General features: G+C 34.8%; 1 protein-coding gene across 2 annotated transcripts in view; it reads left to right on the top strand.

The window, feature by feature from the left end:
* PLS1 (plastin 1) overlaps positions 1-24974 on the top strand; it is a 49959-nt gene extending 24985 nt beyond the window's left edge. The window contains exons 3-16 of one of the 2 annotated variants that reach the window (XM_067301857.1): positions 2152-2315; positions 4000-4129; positions 5764-5896; positions 6801-6882; positions 8265-8430; positions 8520-8662; positions 10053-10148; positions 11752-11947; positions 16510-16588; positions 18193-18307; positions 19073-19206; positions 20732-20855; positions 22988-23112; positions 23599-24974. In XM_067301857.1, the coding sequence (XP_067157958.1) occupies positions 2152-2315; positions 4000-4129; positions 5764-5896; positions 6801-6882; positions 8265-8430; positions 8520-8662; positions 10053-10148; positions 11752-11947; positions 16510-16588; positions 18193-18307; positions 19073-19206; positions 20732-20855; positions 22988-23112; positions 23599-23734 (1823 nt within the window). In that variant the 3' untranslated portion in view covers positions 23735-24974. Of the gene's footprint in view, positions 1-2151; positions 2316-3999; positions 4130-5763; positions 5897-6800; positions 6883-8264; positions 8431-8519; positions 8663-10052; positions 10149-11751; positions 11948-16509; positions 16589-18192; positions 18308-19072; positions 19207-20731; positions 20856-22987; positions 23113-23598 lie in introns of those variants that run through there. The other variant, XM_067301858.1, reaches the window with a different exon arrangement.
* The last annotated feature ends 471 nt before the right edge of the window (positions 24975-25445 follow it).

Below are 25445 nucleotides of genomic sequence, written 5' to 3'. Positions count from 1 at the left end.
CCTGAGTTCTCTCACCTTTCTGCTCCCAGTATTGTCAGTATTGCTTCTACTCACTGAAAATAATTTCCTTCCTTTTTGTAACATGCTGTCCATAAAACGTAAAAATTAATTAAAATATCTTCTAGGTTTTTTTCTTTTTTCATTTTTACATATCAATGTCTTTATTGATAAATTGCTTGCAGCTATGTTTGTAAAGTAAGAGGAAAGGAACATATTTAACTCTCTGCGTGTCATTGTGGAAACTTACCTTCAGTGAAAACTGAACCTAGAGAACTGAACTAGCTGAGTAATCTGAGTGAAATCGTGAGCATGTCCTCTATTTTTTAGACCATGCTTGCTATTACATGTGGTGTTACGTGTCTGACAGGTAAGCCAGACAGCGGATCATTAGTATGTACGCAGACATCTGTGTAGTGATTTCTGAATTGTTGGTAGTATCCAAAACACAACAAGAGATTAAATTTTTTCCTTTTCCTTTATTTATTTATTTATTATTTAAACCTTTCATCAGGAGTAAAATTTAGCCTCCTTATGAAGCTGTACAGAAGCTACATAGAATAGTATGGATTACAGGGAAATTAGTGTAGAGCAATCAGTTAATGGCTAGAGATCAAAGTACATTTCTCTAGTAGGTCCTTCTGTAATGTATTCATCCACTTTGGTATTACTGATTGTGTTCTGGTATTAGAGAAAATATGAGGAGAGGTCTTTTAACTAGTTAACCGAAGTTAGAAGTTAGAGTAGCCAGAAGATCTTGCTTCTTTTTTGGACTCATTGTGTTACTTGTGACAGTCTCTTAAATTATTTACCTTAGCTACATCATTTGTAAAATTGGGAAAATACTATTAACGCACATATATCAAGAGTTTTAGTGTAATGATGAAAGAGAGTGAAAACTGTTGTCAAACATGGAAAATATTAGTATTAAATATATCAAAGAGTGGGCATACACTAATTATGCTGGATATAATTTCTTGTATTTGGCGTTTGATGGAACTTCGTGTATATTGTCTATGGGCTATAGCTTTGCCTTTCTGCTTATAAAAATGTTTATGTTCATTATGTAGACATTGCACTATATATCATGTAAGACTATTTTAATTGGCATTCTCAAATCCTTCTGTGTGTGTGTGTGTTTTACCTATATTTATATTTTTTATAAAATCATATTTCTGCAATACTGTGGATAAATCATATTTTAGGTTTGTAAAATGGTGCTTTACTGTACTAAGCCAAGAATTGAGGACAGCTTCCTGTGCAGAGATTGGCCTAAGGTAGAAGTACCTAGGGAATTTTTATGACTTCTGCTGTGTAGTTCATCAGGAGTACTACAAATTATACCGAATCTTTGTTGATATTTTCTTATGCAACATAGCTGTTCGCTGCTTCTTACAATTGTGAAGCTATGCCACATCTCATGTTGAAAAAAGCCTTCTGATACTTTGCGGCAGGCTGAAATTCCTGACGTGGTCTTGCAAGCAAAAAGTGAGGGTGGCAGTACAAATTGCTCACAACAGGGCTAGTTAATAGATTAAGCAAGGTCACCTTTAATGAAACGGATATAGATCATCCTGCATTTATTCTTCACAGGTAAGCCTTACCACATCAAAAGTTTTAAAGACTAGAAAATGTCTATCACATATTAGGATAAGAAGCAAAATGCGGAGTCAGGTAGAGTTCTTGTGATAGTAGCTGCTGTTTTAAAAACAGCTTGCACAAGATTTGAATTTCAACCATAAAACTTTTACCGATTGCAAATATTATAATACTGATGATAAGATGATGATAATTGATCTCCCTTTAATTTAAAGGTTTGTGGAGAACTTTGTTGGAGTCTTAAGATATAAAAGCTTAAATTTGATATTGACAAATTTGTCATCTTGTTATACCTGTGCTTTGGGATTATAAGATAGTTCCTGAGAAAATACAAAACAAAATGGCACAGTTCCTAGGCAGTTGTGGCTCTAACCCCCAAGTATTCCTTCTTTTTTTGTTATGTTGTATGCAGTAAAGACAAAGGGAGAAATAAAGTTCACCTAGAATTGCAATGCCATTTCTCACACTTTGTTTATTCTCAACAATTATTATACCTGTGGGTTTTTTTTTATTCTTTACATAAGCATAAAAACAATGAGTATTCTCATTTTACAGATATTGACAACAGCGGATATGTCAGTGATTATGAGCTTCAAGACCTATTTAAAGAAGCAAGCCTTCCCTTGCCTGGTTACAAAGTCCGGGAGATTGTAGAAAAAATTATTGCAGTAACGGATAGCAACAAGGACGGGAAAATCAACTTTGAAGAATTTGTCTCTGTAAGACATTACTCTTAGACTTTCCTTTAACTCATAACTGATTGATTTTAATAACTAGTCATTTAAAAAGGAAGTATAAACTAATTATTAAGCCACTGCTTAAAGAGTAGAATGTATGATATTCTTTAATATGTACATTTTCTTTTTAGAAAAATATCTGTGCTTTTGCCTCTGCATGTGATATGCAACTACAGAGTAACAGAGATGTATGAGTCAGAAAGAGCTGATTAATAATATTAATCAAGAATAAAGGAAAGTCATTTTTTCAATAGCTCTCTTCAGCTCTTAAGAGTGCCCTTTAACAGTGTGAAGATTAATATCCTAAGAATTATTATGTGTAGGCTGAAATGCAGTAGGAATTTTGTGCTTCTCTACTTTCAGTTCCTTTGAATATTCAACCCGTGGTTCTTCCTTAGTAAACCCTATAATCGGAGCATTGTACAAGATATTCCTTTGCCTGTCTAGTAAGACAGAAGTCTCTAGACTGTCCAATATCTGATGAGAACTAGGACAGAAGACTAAACTAAATGATACAACTAAGTAATATTTTGAGAATGGGAAGGCCTTCGGTGACAGTTTACAATATCCTGTATAATTATTTCCCAGTTGTTATATTTGACTCATTTAATTTTGTTGGTCTAATTGGGCAGCACGTGAGAATGCAGAAGTTCCAATGAGTCCTACTTTCTGTTTCCTCAAAGATGAGGGGCATGGATTATATATTGTAGGAACTGCTGGGTCAGGCCTTGCCCCGACCAAAATGTAGATTGTTACAGGTACTGGCCTTGAATTCTCTTAGTGATACGCTAATGCTTGCGCTGCTCTGCTTAATCACCATACTATGTTAAGGACTGTATTTTATTGGAAGTGGGGTAGGATTTTTCACACAAATTTGAATGGTTTAGAAACTTTTTATGTGGGTCACTGACTAGTGTGTTTTATTCAAGAGAACCCAAATCTTTTCAGGCTGTTGGTTTGTGGGTTTTTAAAATAGTTTTTGCTTTGGATTTATAGTGTTAATGTTGATAGCAGCAGGTTACTTGTTTAACTAGATGTTTCTTCACAAGATTCTAATTTGCACTGATTTGCAACTGAGATACAAATATTTGTACCTGAGTATTGAACCATATGTGTTACCTGTACATCATTATCAGTTCTGAGACCTCTACAGTGTTTGGACAAATTCAGGATACCTATCAGTACACCTAACTTGATTTAATATTACAGGTAATTGGAAAACTGTATCAGGCAGCCTGTTTAAAAGGATGAGTAAGAGTCATGCAGTAACCTTTAAAGCATATGATGAAGTAAGCGGAAGAAATATGCTCTAGTCCTACATGAAAATATGTATCTTTATGATTTTTTTTTTTAATTTACCAAATACCTGTAGAAAAATTGTGTAGATTGCTGCATATCTAGTATGTTGGATAGCGTGACTTAAAAGTAGCATCTTAGGTACTCACTGACCAATAATATATTAGATATCCAGTATGCAGGCTTCAGGAAGGGATTTGAACTAATTTTACCAATACAATAATTTTTTTTTTTCCAGAACAGGAGCCAATGTAAATAACAAAGGGAGTCAGGTTAGTTACTGACTCTACAGTACTTAACGTGAGTTAATACTTAAGTAGTTGAAGGTATGATCAGTCACAAAATGCTCTCTGTTTTTCTTTTATTCCAGATTATTCAGGAATTGAAAAGCAAAGATGTTAGCAAATCCTTCCGAAAATCAATAAACAAAAAGCAGGGTATTACAGCAATTGGAGGAACATCCTCAATATCTAGTGAGGGGACACAGCACTCTTATTCAGGTAAGAAATAAAAACATGCAAATCATGCGTGGGGGGAAAGAGCGTTGAAATTTGGACTACAGAGAAAGAAGAAAAATGTACTGGAAAATGTTGCTGTTGAAAGCAAATTAACAGAAGGAAAGCATCTGGAGATGCACAAGACAAGTGTCGGTGGTATTTTATTAAAATGTGGGCTGTTCAATTTGTTGCTAGCTTCATGCTGCACCCAGAAGTAAGTTTTTGCATCTTTGCCAGAACAAAAAATGAAAACAAGCACTGACAAGTGGAAACTTGTGTTTCCCTGACAAGTGGAAACAAATAAATAAATGGCCTCTTTTGGGTATATTTCTAGTAAATAGACTTGAAAAGCTAACCTGCTTTTAGTCCTATGATGAGATAAAAATGAAACCCCATTTTCATTTCACAATGCTAACCAAAATGAAAAAAATACAGAGATTTTCTGGCTGGAAGGGAATCCTCAGCTATTACAGAATTGTGCACACACATATCTTTTGCATAGCCTATCTCATGGTTGAGAAGCTGCTTTTTAATATTTGATCTATGTTTCTTTCTAGCTCCCCCTATTGCATGCCATATACATTGATAATTGTGCCTAATTGCTTTGCAGGTTTTGCGTTTTGCTGTGGTTTTAGAAATATATTAAGATTTTGTATATGAGGAAGGTTCACTTGATTAGCTGAAGGTGATGATACCCTCTTTGTCCGGGTTTTATCGTTGTAGCAGCATTTGCACTCGATATATCCCCGAAGTAGGGGGGATATTCCATCTCAAAGGACATCTGATCAAGTCTCAGAAGCAGGTTTGTAGGATGGGCATTACCAGACTCCCTTTCATTTTTAGTGGCAAGAAACTGACCATTCTAGAGTGTGATTTTTCTCACCTGGCTTCATCAGCCGACTAGTTTATGAGATGAGCTGTGTGCTAGAATTTCATGTTTCTTCCCATTGATAATAGGAGTAGTGTAATGTCTCAAATGTAGGTTTCTGTCTTGTACGCTTCTTGAGCAAAGTGAGGAGAATGCTACCTGTACTGTCTGGGAATTTTGGATACTGATAGAGTAGCTTCATTTATTGTGGTTCTGATAAGCATTCTTAGAGACATTATAAATTCTGTAAAGTAGATATGAAGAGAGAGAGAAAAAGAGACTCTCTTTAAAACTGCTAAGGTACTAGGTAAATACAGCAGAGCAATTCTGATGACAGTCTCAGAAATACTGTCAGTCTCTGAAGTCCTAGGAGAAGGCAGAATAAAATGTTGCATTTTAGACCAAAGCTATACATACTGAGATGTTGCATATTTCTGATTTTAAATTCCCATCTTTTCAATGTAATCACTGAGAAACTGAACTCCAATAGTCAACCATAATGATACTTTCATCAGTATGTTGTTTTGACTTCTATGTTATCCTTCAGAAAATTACCAAGTGTTTAGAGGGTGCAGTAGGGGAAAGATAAATCTGTACCTGCAGTTTTTTCTTGTCTGCTTTCCCACTGGTCTGCTTTCATCCGTAACTGGCCCCTGTGAAATTAAGGAGCTTTGTTGCAGATGAAGCTTTTTGTTTGACCTAAATCTGGTGTTCAGCAGTATGTGTTCATGGAAATGATAATAGATTATTTTAATGTTGCTCTTTTCAGAGGAAGAAAAAGTCGCTTTTGTTAATTGGATAAATAAAGCTCTACAAGATGACCCAGACTGTAAGCACCTCCTTCCCATGAACCCATCAGATGCCAGTCTTTTTAAATCCCTTGCAGATGGGATTCTCCTTTGGTGAGTCTAGAGCTGAGAGGAGGAGAAGTTCATCTCAAAGGTTAAGTTCTGATCACAGTGAAATGAATGGAAAATGTTGATGTTAAACATCATGACTTGGCTCTTAAATATTTCAACAAATGTGTATGATGTGGAAAACCTGTTCACCCTTAGAAATGTTTTAGTACTTTTTTTTAATATGTCTCTGTGCATATGTTATAGAAATCTTTTCGACTTCAGATCTGTAATTATACATGCCAGATGTGTGCAGGCTGTTTATTAATGAAATAATTACACAGTTGACCATCATATTCATTAACAGAAATAAGTAGAAATCTTTGCCATTTCAAATATTTTAAAAAGTTACTAAATCTACTTACTATATCATGGGACTGGACGAACAGAAACCTGAGTTAAATCTGTGGCAAAAGCACAATCATATAGTACTGTAGTCTGCTGTAACTTTCTAGTTAGTTAAACTAGACTAACAGCACTTAACCATATACTATGGTAACAAAGGACTAGTTCGTTAGTATTGATGTGAATTAGTCTTTGAGATCCTTGAAGATGCGAGATACTGTAGAAATGCAGGGCAGAAGTAGATTAGTTATAATATAAATATTTTCCCAAGAGACTAGTTTACAGTTGTTGTATTCTCAAGAACTTTTTGACAGTACAGCCGTGCTTTGCTGCTTCAGTATAAACCCTAACTGCTCAGCTTCTTTATAATTATGTACAATTTAGGGGTTTCTGGATGATTGTACAATTATTGAATAGGGAGAAGAGATTTAGAGGAGGATGCAGTCTTTTTTTATCATGTCAGACATCTTTACACCCAGTTTAAAGTGCTAATGATTTATAAACAAATAATAAAATGTTTTCTGAGAAATGAAAGCTTGAATAAATTCTGACTTTTCTTCCTTAGCAAAATGATTAACTTTTCACAACCAGATACAATTGATGAAAGGGCTATTAATAAGAAGAAACTCACTCCTTTCACTATTTCGGTAAGTACTGCACAGATAGGAACCTGCCACAAATGAAAAAGTAGAACATATTTCTATAGCTTTGTTTTAATGATAGTTTTCCTGGGGGAGCAAAAAAAAAAGTCATTTAAAAATGTTAAAGCATGAAGTTATATTTTCTAGTAAACTCTGATCAATTCTCCTGTGTCTTAGATTGCATAAAGAGAACTTGTCTTTCTCATGCTTTCCTTAGCTCTTTCCATGTTCGCTATTCTGCTTTTTGCTTTACTAATCTTTAGAACTACCTGAACAAACTAATTTTAGACTTCTAAGTGGAGGGAAAGGGTGGTATTTTAGTGATACAATACAGAAAGTATCTGCAAGGCTGCATACTGTATGGTAGGATGAGGGGTTTTCAATAGTGGAGAGTGGCTTGGATCGAAGAGGAGAAGCTTTATTTTAGTTGTGTTGAGCTAGAGATAATGGCTATGAAGTTATGAAAATGTTTGAGAGAGAGAGTTTTTAAGACTTTAGCTTGGGTAGAAGAAAATGGATCTGAAACAGGGAATAGAACTGTAAATTATTAGCCTAATGATGAAAGAAAACTTCAATCAAGAACCTCAGTTAAAGGGCAATTTTTTCATTTCAGATTGTGATATTAAAATAAGAAAAGTCAAAACATACCACATTCTAAATCCTGAGAGTGGGTTTTGTAATCTCTACCTATTTAAAGGATATGTGTCAGCGAGATGATACTACATGTGCTTACGCTGTCTCTGTAGGTAGTTAAAATATGACACAGGAAAATATGAATAATAATGTTTGAGACCTGCTGAATATGTTTTTTCTTGGTGTGTTTCATCTGTGACAGTCACTGGCTTTAGTTTCAGTGTCAGCATGTTGAAATGCTGTGATTTTTCTTATGCTGTCTGTTCAATTACAGTTTAAGAGCTGGTTGAGTAAATGTGTCAGCCTGTACAGAGCCAGGATGGGATGACTGTGATGTCAGTAGCCTCCTGCACAGAGCAAAATTCCATATAAACACATGTCCACAGGATTGATCGCCTGGTATTTTGGGCAACATTGTTCAATTTGTGCACATGATACTAATGAATTACAAAAAGTTAATTTGGTCAGACTATTCCTCAAGGATCCAAGCTGTGGAAAGTGGTCTGTAGTGTTTTGGTGGGCTCATATTAAACAGTGTCAATACTATTTTCCATTAAATTGCGGTAAGACAGGTGGTCGTTCACAAAAAATAGCCGGAGTGTAGTGGTCCACTAGGAGCCACTGAGCTAATGAATTATTTCTTATGACTTCAGAAACTTGTATAATAACCCTTGCATTTATAGTTTTAATACGAACAAATTTACTAAGAATTACAACCTCCTCAATTTGTTAAATGTTGTTGATATTCCAAACAGGAAAACCTAGACCTGGCCCTGAACTCAGCATCTGCTATTGGCTGTACAGTTGTCAATATCGGATCACAAGATTTGCAGGAAGGAAAACCACACTTAGTATTAGGACTCTTATGGCAGATCATTAAAGTTGGTCTTTTTGCTGATATTGAGATCTCCAGAAATGAAGGTAAGAGTATATAATGTGTATAATTTGGAATTAAATGCTTTGAGACCATGGTAGCAATGATTTCAGCTTTCTTTCAAACTTGCTTTTAGCTCTCATTGCTTTGCTAAATGAAGGGGAAGAACTAGATCAGTTACTGAAGCTTTCTCCAGAAGAACTGTTGCTACGCTGGGTAAACTATCATCTGGCCAATGCAGGGTGGCAGAAAATCAGTAACTTCAGCCAAGACATTAAGGTATGCAGTTATAGCTGTGATAATTGAATACAGTGGTACTAAAACATACTATGTGTAGAAACAAATGAGCCAGAGAGAAGTGATCTGCTTTTTCTAGCTATGGGTTCAACCTGCTTTTTTCAACACTGAAAAAACATTATTTTGATCTCATCCTATTTAGCTGCTCATAATATAACATTGCGAAGTGAACAATTCTGACAAGCCCATATTAAGAGAAGTTCTGATGTTCTGTTGTTATTGGAGCTACTGGGACTATTTGCGCTACCCTATTAGTTACCTCTTTCTTGGCCATTCTTCCCTGCTCCTGAGTCTGGAGAAACTCCTCTTTTATTTCTTTTGTTCTCTTAAGGAAATGGAATATTGCTTTAAAACTCCTCCTGGCACATATTTGATAATAGCCAATTGCCCTTCATACCTAGCATCCTACAGAAGAGTGGGAAAACATTTCTGGAAAGCAGAGTTACTCAGAGAGCTATCTGACCTAGCTACTGATTCTTGATCCAAGGAGAGAGCAGCTCCTCTCAGTCACTGTGCTTTCCTGGTGTGCCTGTTTACTGACGCAGGGAACTGAAAGTCACGCTGGTTCCTTGTGGCAGATGGCATATCTGCATAATTTTTCTCTCTTCTTCAGTTGTTCTGCCTAAGTGTGCAGAGTGCTGTAGTAAGTCCAGTAGAAGAGGAAAAAAAACAACTATTTTAAAATTAAAAGCAAAGGAGCAAGACTCCATGAGGTTGTAAAACACTTCGTCTCTTCACTGAAGAAAACCATTACAGTATTTGGTATTTATCTCTTTCAAGTGTCACCAAAAAGGCTATTATTAAGACAAACATTTAACAATGGTTTTGTATAAAAACTATCAATATAGTAAAAATGTTATATGTTATGTAAGTCAAGTATTAAACACTTATAAAACTATCAGCTTTTTTATTTTCTAGTTTCTAAGTGAAAAAGAAAGCAGAAGCATACTGAAAAGTGCATTAAATATAACTTCTTTTGTCCCTATAGCTTCATCCTAAAATAGCCACTTTTGCCTTCGTTTTTAATTGCAATTACGTGGTCTATGAAGAAATAAAAATTTTTATTTCTTCAATCTGTTTGAAAGCATTGTGAGGAAATAAAATACCAACTCCAGCTAGCTAGTTCATATCCAGTTGAATTTAACTAACATTATCCAGAATAATTAGCAGACATTCCTTTGCTCTGTCATCTGGCTAATCAGAAATACTGTAGCAAAGTGACTGTGTTCAGTGAAGACCTCATCCATATCCACTGAAATTAGAGTGCTATAGTTCTGACTTGTATGGTTTTTGAATCAGACTGTAAGAGCACTACATGGCTATATGAGGATAAATATTTGCTCATTTTTTAATATTTTACTGCTTGTTTTAGGATTCAAGAGCATACTACCATCTGTTAAATCAGATTGCACCCAAAGGAGATGACTTTGAAGAAGTTCCCATTAAAATTGACTTTTCAGGGTTTCATGTAAGTATCCTGAAACATAAAGATGGACAGCAATTATCCGAGACCTCTATCTGTATGCCCAGCCTCCTGGTTACAGAGCTGTCCCAGGATGTTTTGTAAAGCGTACAAAAGCTACATTGGATTCCTAAATGGCACAAAAAGTTTGAATGAGGAAAAACTTGAGTAAAGTTCTGGGGTGGTACTGAAACAGGATTATGCATCCTCCAGTCTAAAATTTGGAGCTATATGCTCCAAATATGCATTTTGGAACTACAATTTGGAGCTGTGTGCATTCTGGAGTTACATTAGTGCCCAACTTTTTTTTTTCTTCTAGTTGGGTCCTCCAAAGTGAATATTATAGCATCCTGCTTCAGTTTTGCTGTTCTGTAATTCACACAAGGGAAAAGAGTAGACTCCAGAACCCTTGTGATCCTTCCTCAGACTAACATTCAGAGATAATGTGTCAGCCCTTCCACTAACAAGCAGGGAAGGAAAGTGCAGCAACCCTCAAGCAACAAATTGTAAAGCAATAGGAGGGTTGAAAACATGTTAGTCTAAGCAGATGTGAAAACGCTTTTCTGTAAGCTGCTATTTAATGCTGCTTGGAAAGTTTACTCTGAGAATGCTTTGATACAAAATTCAATTTACTGCCTAAGATATCTGTATCAATCGGAATTCTAAGAAGTGGAATCTCATTCATTTATAATTATGAAAACCTGCATGCAAAATTATATCTGAATTCAAAACTTTCTCTTACAAGTGAGCTTCAGTTCTCCCATGAAGAGAGATCTTTTTATTTGTTGCTTTTGTTTTGTTCTTTTTTGGGGGGGAAGGGGGGAGAGAAAGGGTAGTCCTCCTCCCCCGCCCCCCAAATATCCTATATGTTCATGTTTTCTAATGGGTTATAAGCCAGTATCAATAACATGTAACATGTTTTTCTAGAGCAAGTTTCTGGTAGAGTGTACAAATGTTGAATTACTGACTGTTATTTCATTCTAACAGTAATTCAGTTACTAACTCATTTCCTTCTGAGTTATAACTACTAGTGTTATGAAGATTAGAGGCACAAGTTATATGCTGCATGGTTTTGAAGACTGATTTATTCTACATAGATTAATTTAAAAAAAACTTTATTCATAACACAGGTTACAAACTGAGAAGATTCAGAGGAAAAATATTCAAAGAAAAACAAGGTGGTCGATTATCACATTCTGAAAAGTTCAAACTCTCACATATGGTTTGGGGCATCATCTGTAATTATGATGCTTGAGGATGTCAGTCTAAAGCAGTGGTGGTGAACCTATGGCACATGAACCACAGTCTGTGTGCAGTGCAGGCATCAACAGCCTGGAAACAGAAATAAAACCACTCCACTCTGGCTGCTGCCTCTGCTGCTGTGACTCAGGAGGTGTGCTGAATGGGCAGCCATGGAAGTGAAGGACAGAAAGCAAGTGAAGGAAGATAGGAAGAGGGGCAAGCTCAAGCGCTGGAGGAGAGAGGGAGAGACTGGCACAGGTCATTTAAAGTTTTGCCAGACTGCAGATTCAGAAAAGAATGGAACATGCCAGTATTCATTACAAGTTAATTTTTAATTTGATTTTTTTGTTTGTTTTTTTTTTTTTAGGAAAAAAGTGACTTGAAGAGGGCTGAATGCATGCTCCAACAGGCAGAAAAATTGGGCTGCAGGCAGTTTGTTACTCCAGCTGATGTGGTTGCAGGCAACCCTAAACTCAATATGGCTTTTGTTGCAAATCTCTTTAACACGTATCCAGCCCTACAGAAGCCTGACAATTCGGCATATGATCTCAACTTATTAGAAGGTACTCATCTTGCTAAGCATGCAGGAGATAAGAATGGTAGTGATTTCTATTTAGGTATTCCTTCTAGGCTGCAATATAGAATCCCTATGTGATGGTGCTTGTGTTAACACCAGTATGTAGAGCTTTCTCATTAGCTTTCAATATAAGCTGGTAGTAGAAGTCCCCATTACTGTGAATATTGGAATATGGGATTTTGTTCACTTATGTTGGCCTGATCAAAGGCTATTCCTGAATAATCTTCTATCATTTCATTTTCAGGAGCAAAAAATTTCTCATTTCCTTTCTAGTTTCCTGTGCTCCTTTCCATACTGTTTATATTTTAGCTGATATGCAAATTCTAGCTTTTCCTAATTCAGAGTGCTTGACTATGCAATTGTAATAGTTTTTTTTTTTTTAAAGTATTTTTCACTGTTTGTATTTGTATTTATATTGTGCGTATTAGTTTGCTGTTTTAAAAGCAGCAAACTGATAAAAAGAGACTTCTGGATCAGCAAGCTGTATTGATCCTATGGTATCAAGTTCGGAACTTTAAATGTACAGTTCGGATCCCTAATGCTAGAGATAAAGGGATAGTTATCACTAATTATTGGTAGCAATCTTTGGCTGTTACCCTTTCTGTGGATCAGCTGATCTAGGATAATGAAACAGCTCCTGCCAGTGTATTTCACAGTTGTTTGCTGATCTCAGAGGAATGGTGAGAATGAGGCTTGCTGCACTCAGGAGAATCACCAGCAATGTTCACACATTCCTCTGCGCTGCCTACTCCTGCCTTCCTCTTACTGTACCTATCAGGTTTTCTTACCATCTAGGTGAGTCTGTATTCCTTGCTCCTCCTCTTTCCACAACTTGTCTGTTCCACTGCATCCCTATTCCACAAATCTTGTATCCCCCAGACCACTCCTGTCTCAGGCTTTCTCTTCTTCTAGTTGCATGCATGCCAGCTGTGGTGGAGGTGTTAAAGCACAGGAGGCAGTCTTCCTTTTTCCAGCTGCCATGTCCCTTGTCATTGCAGTCTCTGGTGTCCAGGAAGAATGAATGAAGTAAAGGCCTATTCTTCCTCTGCTGCAGTTTTGTCGTAAATGTATGCAAGAGCTGTATGGAGGTAGAATATGTTCAGTTCAGCTGGTCTCTTCTGAACATAAAGCTGCAGCTGCCAGCAAATCTTTACTTAGCTGTTATTTGAAATACTGAAAACTTGGTCAAATTTAGGAGGGTTTTCATTGGCATGATACAAAACAGCTGAACTAATTTCCGAACTTTCCTAAAATATTTAGGTGAGATCAAAGTCTCAGACAAAACAGGTTGGAAAAGTTATAAGCACCTGAATACTAGACTTGTAATGCTAAGTACTGGCCACATTTGAACTGCTATTTATAGTATAGGTTTCAGTGACATAATCATGCCACTGTTACCTGTTTAGGGGCAAGTATAAGATATTCCCCCTTCTATAAATAATAACTCCCGTGCTGGCATGTAAATACAAACCATCAAAGTAATTATTTCAGCCAAAAGGCAATATTGTTAATGTGTTTTTCTGTTACTTATGTTTTTCTTCCATAAAAGCCAGTGTTTTTACTGTGTTTTTTTTTTCAAGCTATTGTTATATAAAATATAAGATACTCATTTTGTTGTAGTTTCATCATAGATGGGCTGTTGTAATCTGACTCATAATTTATAATGCTTTCCTATTTTGCTTCATGAAATGCAGATTTGACCCCTCCTAATGTAGGTACTGTATTTAGTACTTTTCTGTACTCCATAAAAGTGTTATTCTGCAGTTATCTTGTTTTTTTCTAGTGTTTTAATCAGCTCTGTCCTTTTCTTCTGGTTGATTTTGCATTGTTTTTGTATTTTTCTATTGCTTTAATATGCTGTCATAATTAAAAAGAAAGGGGGGAGTGGCAAAAAAACCCATTCAGCATATATAAATTGGGGCAAGACTTGCACTAGTCAAATGCCATATAGTTCTTTCCGTGGGTTCAACCAGTAGGGCCCTTCCATGAACCAAGATCTAAAGCTCTAGGCTTGTAAATGGGTGAGGATAAGTGGATGAGTAGAGTTTCTCAAAAGTCTTAGTTTTCTTGTGCTAAATTCTGTCTTTCCAATGATTTCCTCCTCCCCACCCCCAAAAGTATGCCATGTCTGTTCTCTTTGTTTGCTTGGTTTAAGACAATGAACATTGGGCATAAATTGCAATCTTCTCCATATACTCTGATAATGCTTAATGAGTCTGGTGACGTGCTCTTCTGTATGCAGAGAGCACATTCCTCAGGTATACCTACATAGCAAAAGGAACAAATGGTTCTTGGTGGGCAAAAAAAAGAAAGTCCTGACCTCAGTAATCGCATGGCCTTTAATTGAGTGTTGCTGTTGCTCCAGGGGACTTCTCCCTTGTGGGAAAGGCAGCAGAGTCTGGTATCTAACTCACACAGAAGGCTGAGTTCTTGGGGGGAGGAAGAGGAGGGACTTCTATCTGCCCACATATCCTCCAGTATGTATGTTGTCTCTTCTGCTGCTGTTGCTTAGTCCATTGGCAGCCTTTAAGGCTGTTAATGTGAGAGGGTTAACTACTCCTATTCAGGCCAGTTGAACTTGGGGTGCAAAACTGCATCTTAAGCTCTGTTGTCTTTCAGAGAGAATCTAAGTATTTGGGGCCCTTTGAATTCTTGACCTCATCCTTTTGGCTACTACCACTCAATTCCAGAGTATAATGATCTCAGAGAAGAAGGATGGCTATATGAAGGATACTACCAAATTGCTCCTCTTTCTTTTGTGTAGCTCTGCCCCCTTTCTGCAGTTTTCCTATGATTTTGGCTATCTGCTGCACCGCACAGCAGAAGATATGCTCCTGATAGGATCACAAGGTATATTTTGAATAAAAGAATGGAGAGAAAAAATGGGTCAGTTCTCAGCCATCTGGAAAATTTATGAATGCTTATGTGTTGCATGATAAAGGGATTTGTTTAGAGTGGCATATTAAATACAGTATGCTGTCTTTAGTTCCTGGATTCCTGCTAGCCAAAAGTGCACTTCCCAACTTGCACGTTCCTGCTTGTCTACTTTGGATTCTTTTGATGGTATTAAGCATGCAGTTTAAATTCTCAGTCTGAGTGTGGTTGCTGAGTATCTCTTTGAGTAACTATGCTTTCTTTAGTAAGATTTCGTTTAAATAATTTAGCTATTGTCTTTCCAACATACAAGTGTCCCTAAAGCACTTTACAGTCAAAGATTTTTAGACATTGCAAACTAACCCAAAGATCAGTAACCCTAAACTTCACAAAAACAAAAAGGGGCTTGCTTCAAAATAGTATAACCTCTTATGTTACTATTTATAAATATGTATCATTTATTTTATATCATGCTTCTGCTTGATCTTTACCTGTTTTACAGAAAAATAGACATTAATATTTTTGTCATAAAATGTAATCCTTCATTGTCTTTTAAATTTTATTGTGGAAAGAAATGTGTGAAAACTGACTGTCTGAAGACCTTGCAGAATAGTATTTTTCTTTTGTTTTAGCATTTAGTGAATCTTCGGTAATTTTTTTTCTAGTGAATCTTTGAAACAAATATTAGTTTGAATTGCATAAGAAATGCCTTATAATTTAGAAAGAAAAAATAGCAGTAGGATGAATATCTATTTCTAATTGTTAATCTGGCTGAAATGTTTTTATAAAATTTATTCTGTGCAAAAATATCAATTACAGATGAAATCTTTCTCAGAAATGTCTGAATTTAAATTATGGTTTTGATAAAATGTATTTTGAAGTCAGTTTTTTGTATAAAAGGGGAAGACACCTAGATTAGAATTCTAATCTTTATCTAAAAAATCATGTTATGATATAGCTTTGTTTCTTGAAGAAGTAATATTAAATAGGTTTTCTTTCTATTCTAAACACCTGTTTAAACATTAGCTTAATTTCACAAAAACATTTGCTGTTCTCTATTCAACCTGAATTTCAGTACTAAATGAGACAGTTTTCATGCTACACAAATCTCTTAGACAAACTCAGTATCATTACCCACTAAGGAATAAACAAAAAAAAGAAAAGAAAAATCTTACTGAGATTTAACTGTTTGAGTTCTATACGATCTGTTCTTTCATTGTTTTTTTGGGGAGGATTTCTCCCCCTCAATATCCTTTCTGTTTTCATTCACTGGATAATCAGACTAGCAGAACAAAGCAATGAGGATATTCCAGGCTCGGATTTTCAGTTTAAATGTCCTTCTTTGAGAGGAAATGATATATGCAGCATTGATTCACAAATAATTGGCCACAAATCCATTGTTAAAATGAGTTTTAGGTAATTTAGTATGTAGGTTATGTATTGCTACATACTGCTGGGGAAATAAACCTTACAGAGTTTATACTTACTACATACTAATATATATATCTATTTATTAGACTACTGTTATGGAAAGGATGAACTTAACTCTTAAAAATTTAAGACAAAAAATGTAGTGCAGGAGCTATTTAGAGTAACTTGCTGATTGTACATATGTGAGTCATTTAAACATTCCTTGTCCAAGTAATTTATATAGAATTATACTTTTCAATACAGGAGAAAGTAAGGAAGAAAGGACATTTAGAAACTGGATGAATTCACTGGGTGTAAGCCCATATGTTAACCATTTATACAGGTAAAGCTTTTTTTTTTTTCCTTCCTCTTTTGATAATCTCTTAATCTCCCTTAGATGTAATAAAGTAGATATTTCTGAGTATCTGTTGTAGTGCAGTAACAACATTAAGAAAGGGAAATTTTACTTCTGTTAGAATAGTGATTTCCAAGTTTTGTTCCACATAGCTACGAGAGGAATTTCAGAACTGGTCTGTAGAACCACATCAAGCAGTATATGATTTAGATATTCCACTCAGGATATAGAAATACTAGACCTAAAATGTTGTGATATGCTCCATTTATTCACTTGTATTTTAAATAATATTATGCTTGAAAAAAAAAAAGAGGTAATTTGTGTTTTATACAGCATGTTTTTTATTTTCTTTGATGAAAGATACTAGTGGAATGCACCGTGACCATATAATCTATTAAAACAATAATGTAATCCTGAATTATAAGGAAGTGTAGAGGTCTGCTGAATAGACTGTAACATAGCATGGTTATGAGCGTGCTTGTAAACTAGCCTACACTTATTCCATAGTATCAGAATGCGGGTCAAGAAGAGTTTTATTAGCTTCCTATGAAAGACAAAATCCTAGTCCTCCTCATGAACTATTCAAATTGATGTCCCAAATTCTCACATTCTCCTAAATAGAACCATACCCTGAAAGCTATTTCTAATTAAATAAAGATTTACTTCTCCTGTGAGGGAATATCTACCAAAAGGGGATAAACTATAGCAGTAATTTATATGAAATGTGAATATAAATTACATTTATAATATAAAACATAAATTGTATTTATAGTATAAATTTAAAATTTGTTCTACTAATAGATAAAAATTGGTTTAAACAAATTGATTTTACTGTGGAAAACTCACAAAAGGAAAGACTTTTTAGTGCACTCTTTAGATGTTTCTGATCACTTTTCAAATTGTGCTAGCAGTTAATTTAAATCCCATCAATTAAAGATGTGATATAGGGAGCAACTGTGAACATCTGCTTTCATGTATACTTGCTCCTATAATTAATTGCTTCTGTTTTATCACCTCTGTAATGTCATTTTCTCTGTAGATAGCTTAAAATGGAGAATGCTTACAGCTAACTACTAATTTCAGTTGGCGAGCAGATGAAGGAGATCATCAGGAATGTAATTTATTATAGGAAAGTAATAATTTTCCTTAATACTCTTCTTTCACAAGATAAGCAAGACAAGATAAGCTTTTAAGACTGTAGGTGCAGATTAGGCACGAGTATTTAACATTTTGGAAAGTTCTGAAACACTAAAACTAGTTCAATAAATAAAATCTGTTTACCTAGATGTTTTTATTTATACCTACCTTATGAAAGCAATCATTTAATTAAAGTTGGAAAAAACAGTGGCTCTGCTTTCTTCACTGAGATTTGTGAAAATAATAAAGTTCAAAATAAAATTTGATTTAAATCAAGTCAGGAATCAATAAGTAGGATAGGCCAATTTCTTCAAAGACTAAAACAAATTTTTATTTACGTAACTGGATTTTTTTCAGCAGCTTAATGTACACTTTCAGTTGTCCGAAGTACTGGTTAACACTGTCATTGTAAACTCGAACTTTTGTAATTAAAAACATTATTTTTCTCTGATTAGTGACCTCTCTGATGCTTTAATAATCTTCCAATTGTATGAGATGACTCGTGTGCCGGTTGATTGGAACCATGTCAACAAACCTCCTTATCCTTTACTCGGTGGTAATATGAAAAAGGTGCGTAGATATTCTGTAATACAGTCCAGTTTCACTGTCTCCCATTGTGCTGCTTGTAGTATTCTGGACTGGTCGATTTGTGTGTTACTGGGACAGGGCTGGCAAGAAAAAAGGTGTGGAGGGGAGTTTTCCGGGTATTATTTCAAGGAATAGAGAGCTGTTTTATCAAACGTATCACTTTGGCTTCTAAATGTGGACAATTGTTCATAATTCTTAATGTAGGGTCTAACTAGGCTATCTAAGTAAAAATTTCAGGCCTGACACAGCTATTGTGTCTGATGCTCTTATACCATGAGATGTTTCCCTCCCAGAGCAGTTTTATATTCCTCCAGGAGAATTTGCACAAGCCTTGCAAAATCCAAACTTTCAGTTAGTTGTGTGATCTTTATAAAGCCAGAAACATAGAGAAAAAACTTACTGTCTGTTTAGAAAGAATACATTTTAATATGGTTCCAAATTCAGTTTTGATGCAAGTATATACTATTTCATTGACTTTAGTGGAGGTGAACTTGATTTCCTCGGGTGTGAAATAAGATTATCACTGGAGTATTACCTAGTGTGTTTTTTATCTGCGAGAATAGTAAAGCTGCATTATGATTTCAGCATAGTGTAGAAAGGCTAGAAATCTTTCTCTAGCCCCAAATCTCACCATGGGTAGTACTAAACCAAATGAATTCAAAATACATATAGATTATAGGTCTGTATTATAGAAATATTAAGGGGTTTTTTATTCATTCTTTGTAAACACTAAACATTTATTTTTAGATTGAAAATTGTAATTATGCAGTAGAACTTGGGAAGACAAAAGCCAAATTCTCCCTGGTTGGTATTGCTGGACATGATCTAAACGAGGGTAATAGAACTCTGACTCTGGCTTTGGTATGGCAGCTGATGAGAAGGTAATGTGTTCTTCTAGGTGTAGTATATGCAATATGTATATGTGTGTGTGTGTATAAATAAATATATATTAAAAATGTATTTCAAGGCGACTTAAGGCAAGTGTTCAGTTCACCTTATATAAACAGGTGCATTCACTTTAGTGGAGGTGTACATGCTATCATCAGGTACAAATGTTTCATAATCTGAGTAAAATTTCATACTCTGCAATAAATAGACTGACCTAAAATATAAGTAACCTGGTTATACAGTGAAGCAATCATAACTATTCTATATGTGAGTTAATGATATGGGAAATACTAAAGAGAAGATTAATCTATATTAAACTTAAGGTCAAAATTAGGTATTTATATTCATTCAAAGATTTAAATATAACAATAATCTTTTGAACCCTTTGTAATCAAAGAACCAGCTTCACAATGTTTTGTGTGTGTTTTTTTTGTTGTTTGTTTGGAAATACCACTGTCATTAACAAATAAGGCTGTAATACTGCTACAAATTTTAAATAGTGTTTGAAGAAATATGGCAATTTACATAAGTTAACGCTGCTTTTTGTAGTTGTGGAACACTAAGAAAATGCATAACAAAGCGGGAACTGACAGAACCAAGTGCAATTTGCTAGTGTATTTAAAAAAACCAAGTATTTCAGAGAGCCATCTCTGAAGTTCCCACTTCTCTAAGATAAACTTTTATACTTTGTTTTATATATCGTGTCGTGATTGAAGCCATGATAGTCCATTTTTAAACATGCATTTAGATAGAATCAATGGAACTTCATATACTGAATATTGTGTTGAAAATAATCATTATCTCAAAATTATAAATCGTTCAGCAAGTACAAAAGCACAAAAACCTCTTTATTTCATGTAGATTCCATTCTTTCCATACCTTTCTTTATGCAGGGAGTGATTTCAATATTTTAAAAAACTTAAAAAAAAGAGAGGGAAGATAGGTAGGAAGAGCTAGTCTACGCTATAGACTTGTTGGGGAGGGGGGATTTTTAGGCCATCACAGTTGCAGTAATATAACTACTGTAAGATTAAAATCTTGCTAGTGCACTGATAGGAAAAAATATAGTATTATAAATTAATTTCAATAAAGAATATTTTTATAGAAAATATTTTCCATAAGTTAATTTTCTTACACCTGCCCTGAAACACTCTATGCTTTTGTTTCTCAGAGTGTTGTAATTCAGTTTTCAAAGTGATTGAATGTTAGGGAACCATTTAAGATTAGAAAGTAGAGGTAATTATGATGTGCTGAATAAAAGAAAGATAGAAAGAAGAGGTAACAGTAGATATTATGGGGTTTTGGATGTAATTTTACTCTTGTAACAACTAAAAAAGTGATTTTAAAGTACGAACTAGTTTATAAGGTAAAAATAGCTTATGCAGATGAGTACGTGGCACTGTTACTACTCTGAAGTAGTATTTTACTTTTGTTTATAGCTTGCTTTTTTTTTCCTTTAGCAGAGAAGTGTTCTATCACTCACTTGATTCAGATTATCTTTTATTTTCTTTATTAAAGGTATACTTTAAATGTATTATCAGACCTTGGAGAGGGGGAAAAAGTAAATGATGAAATTATTATTAAATGGGTGAATCAGACACTTGCAAATGCAAATAAGAAAACTTCAATTACCAGTTTCAAGGTAATCAAATTAGTTTACTTTCCTTCTTTCCAAATATAATCAGATCTGGGATTTTTAATCTGATCTTGTTAACAAATTGGCTTTAACAGTGGATCTCTCATTAGCTAGAATAACCTGATCAGGAAATATTTTTGAGACTCTGCATCTTCAAAAGTATTCTACAGCTCTATTAATAAGAAATAACAAAAAGGAAATGATAATTGCTACTGTAAGATTAAAAAAACAACCCAACAACTAAACTTTCAAAGGGCCTTTTTGATGAATTTATTTAGGCATGGCACGTCAGAGACCTTCCAAATGTTTGCATTTGTGCACTCTTATATTTGTGGACATGGAAGACAATTCTGGAAATACTCGGAAAATTTTTCACCGTTTTTAGTAGTAGCTGTTCAAGATTACTCACTCGTGCAGTGGCAGAGCCAGCAGAGGGAGGCCGAGTTAACCAGCACGCTGCCCTGTATCAGTAGCATCGCTGATGTGCCGCCGAGCTAACGAAGCACATCAATGTCAGCAAATACTTCAGAACACTGCAGGAACTATGTCCCATTCAGCAAACAGGAGAAAATTGTTACAGGAAGTCTTCCTTTCACATTTTTAAAGTGTTAAGCATGAAAAGTCATATATATGTCAGCTGTGTTATGCTGTGTGAATCTTATTCTTTAGAAATGGTAGATTGATAATTGCACACAAATGTAGCCTTTTAATAGAGGTCCACTATACCCATTGAAACAGTTACATGTTGTTGGGATTCACAACAGGAATATAAGAGCCTAGCAGGTTAAATAATTGAGATCTCCTTGTATAATGAATTAGGTAAGTTTAGGCAGAAGGTGATATCAAATTATTTTATACAACAAAATATTTAATTTTTACTGCAGAAAATTATTTAGACAGGTCTTAATCTTATTTTCTTCAGTGGGATTGATTCTTCTCTCATTTCTACATAAATTGTAATAATGATGGTGTAAATAAGTTGAAAGTAAGAAAATCTGTACTAGCATCTTGATTTTTTGGTATGTCTGTATTTTTTTGGGGGGGGGGAGGGGAGTATTTTTGTTTTAAGGTAAATCAATTGATGGTAGACCATAAAGATAAGGAGCTACTGATTTAAAGAAGCATTATTCAGCATATCTCTTTTACTACTGATTTTTGACAACAATTATGTATATATTCTCTTTCACAATTTGAATTTTTGTCTATATTTTTGTGTTACTACATTGTATAGCGGAGAAATCAGAGGTCTGATATTGTGTTTGGACTAAGAAAGCAAAGTCTTATTGGCAGCAGTGCAAACGATAAAAATTACAAAGGTGTTTTTTGGTTTATGGTCTTGGGGAGACATCCCATGCTTTTTAATGTCTTTAAAGAAATGTATATACTATTTTTAAAAGTATAATTAGCGTGGAGGCTTTATGGAACTCCAATGAATTTGAAATCGTAGCTCTGGCCTGGTGGTGAAGGCAAACGCATCACATGGTTTACGTGCTAAGCCTCTGGAGAAACAGAGCCAGCCGCACTGGCCCTGTCTGCTGATTGTTGGTTTGACATTATCTTGTACGAGGCTGCTTATCAGTCTTAACAGTTGGGAAGAAATAATTGCGGCAGTAGCATCTGCTATTTTAAGAACAGAAGAAAACACTTTTCAGTATATTAAAGACAAAACACAGTCTGCTAGTACTAGCTCAGAATACCATCTGAGTCTCCAAAACTATAAAAAGTGTGAACCACAAGCTAGTTGCAGGAAATAGTTCCATTAAGAGAAAAGGAGAAGAATTAGAATAGTCGGGGAATGCAAACAACTTTTTGTTGTCTTGATAAGTCTGGTCCTTGGACTTCTTCCAAAGGTTCTTTTTTCCCTTTGGGTAGAGGTGGGGTTCTGCTTTCACTAAATCATTTTAAGCTGTTTACATTTGTGTAACAATATCAAGACTGAGAGAGAACCTTTAACAGATTTCATGTGCTGAAAACATTAGGCCTCATAAAGGGAGAGAAAACCTCATGCAATAAAGCAACAAAATACACTGCTGTCTTTCAGAACAACATAAGATGTGCTGTAGGGTTTTTTGCATTGTGAAGGCAGAGTAATGAAAGCAAATAAATTCCTTATTAATCTTTTTGGTCTTTTTTTTTAGGACAAATCAATTAGCACTAGTTTACCCGTCCTAGATTTAATAGATGCCATTGCACCAAAAGCAGTTCGCCCAGAAATGGTCAAAAGAGAACACCTTTCTGATGAAGACAAATTGAATAACGCTAAGTAAGTTTTGAAGGAATACTTTATTTTCCTTAAATGCAGGAAATGCATGAATTCATGATGTAATGAATATGATTTATTGATTTGTTAACAGTGAGAAGTTACATTGATATAAGTTGATTTGTTTCAAATAGAATAAATTACATTTTAGATAGAAAAATAGCTCTAGAATATTACTATCATATTCAAAATATGAACTCAAATTCACTGCTCGTATGACCTACCACTGCTCCACTGCAATTGATTTATTAATAGCCTGCTGTAACCCATTCTGTTTTGAGAAAAATAAATGCTTTGATAACCACTAACAAAACATCTGCCAGTGCAATTGTTAATACATACCTTTTTCATAATAATGCCCATTATAATGTCCTAGAGCGTAAATACTGACTGAATAGGCATGTCCTGTTATTAAAATCTGTTGTTGTGAGTCTGAGCACCTTAGCAGATACAAATAAAATAACAATTTTATTCTTCTTGTTTTCCAAGGTATGCAATCTCAGTTGCTCGAAAAATTGGTGCTCGTATATATGCTCTCCCAGATGATCTGGTTGAAGTGAAGCCAAAAATGGTAATGACAGTGTTTGCATGTTTGATGGGAAGAGGACTAAACAAAATAAAATAATGGAGAAACTGAACATAATATATTCCGCCATGTTAAGCACGACAAATGCCTCACAGTTTACAGAATTCTGAAGCTGTCAGTATAAAACCAGAGAAAATCTGTTTGCACAAATATACTCTGTAATTATATTTTAATGTGTTTATATTAGATTTCATTGTTTCATAACACTGATTATTTATGTGTAATATTGCTTTCAGAACATGTTCATTACCAAATTAAGATCACAAAGTTGTATTGCTTTAAAAAAATCATCAACAATGTCAATTAAGCTTCATGCATATTACTTTCCATAGAATGTAAGAATCTACATCATTTTACATATGTTATTTCAGGACCTATTGTGAAACATCGCTTTTTTTTTGTTTTTGGTGGGTGTTATTTACATGTAGTCATACCTGTGTAAAGGTGCATTCCAATACTATCACATTACCCCAAACTGCATAAAAGTTAGCATCCTTGCCTTATTCTCTGAGAGCTTAACTCTTCTTGCAGTCGATGAGAGTCTTGCCATTGACTTTAATGAAAGCAAGTGAAGGCTGGATAACGTCTGGAAACTATAATGATAAGCTGATACAATGATAAAGCTGATGAAACTTTTGTGGGGGAACAAACTTTAAATATGTAGTAGTAATCAGTTCTGTAACTGAGCAGGAACTTATATGGTCTGTGTCTTAAGAAAAAACAGGAAATAGCAGAAATGTAATCATGGCATTATTAGATCTGCATATACATTACCTTTGCAGGTGGACCAAACATCTGATTTTTTTTTTTTCCATAAAGTATTGTATAAGAAAAATAAAGAGCTGGCTAGTCCAGTCTTGGGGACTCACATGTATTGCAATTTCCTGTGGATTGTTCCTTTGGTTTTCCTGAAGTGTATTCCACATATGCTAAGGTTTTGCTAGAAAGACTGGTACATTGTCTGTGTGAGATGAAGTCCATAATTTTCATATTAATTTTAAAGTAAATATTTGTGTTCCTTTCTCAGGAATTTCATTTGTTAAGACTCAATATTTGTTGTTGTGTAAACTATTGCTGTATGTAGTGCTTTGTTACCTCCACGAAAAAGACACTAAAATTATGTAGCTCATTATTTCATATCCAAAGTTATTCAGAACTTATTTTGATTAAATTGAAATGGTTTTATAAAGGCAACCACTCATGCTTCTTGGCATAAGAGTTTGATGTGAGGTAACTAAGACATAGATGTTGAAGAATAAATGACAGCCACCATCTGAGATGAATTGTCTTCCCAGAGTAATGTTCGCTTTAAAGAGGTGAATGTTTCCTTTAACCAAACAAGATTTTTCTAAAGAAGATTTGAGAAACTGATTCAGATTTTCACCTCCTATAAATCCTTATAGCTCAGCCAGAGTTAGCAGAGCTGTGACACTAACCAGCTAAGGCACTGGTTCTGTATCTCTGCATGGTACACACTGATGCAGTAAAGAAAAAATTGCTGGGTAGGCACCTGTATAAACTAAACTAGATAAACACACAAAACCATTAGATGATAGGTGCAAGTTTGTGTGGGGTAGCTTGTATAATATACAACCAAACGTAGGTGTGGTGAAGTTCAAGGATAAAATGGCACATATAATTTTAATATAAAAAGGAAAAACTTAAATAGTAATGATGTCTAGAAGCATCCCTATGAGAGGAAACAACAAAAGACAGTAACTATTTCAGAAATACTGTGTTCCTGTGTTGG

Source organism: Apteryx mantelli, chromosome 9 (assembly GCF_036417845.1).
Source record: "Apteryx mantelli isolate bAptMan1 chromosome 9, bAptMan1.hap1, whole genome shotgun sequence".
Taxonomy (NCBI): domain Eukaryota; kingdom Metazoa; phylum Chordata; class Aves; order Apterygiformes; family Apterygidae; genus Apteryx; species Apteryx mantelli.
The sequence above is the reverse complement of the archived record's forward strand: the minus strand, read 5'-3'. Positions and strand labels throughout refer to the sequence as shown.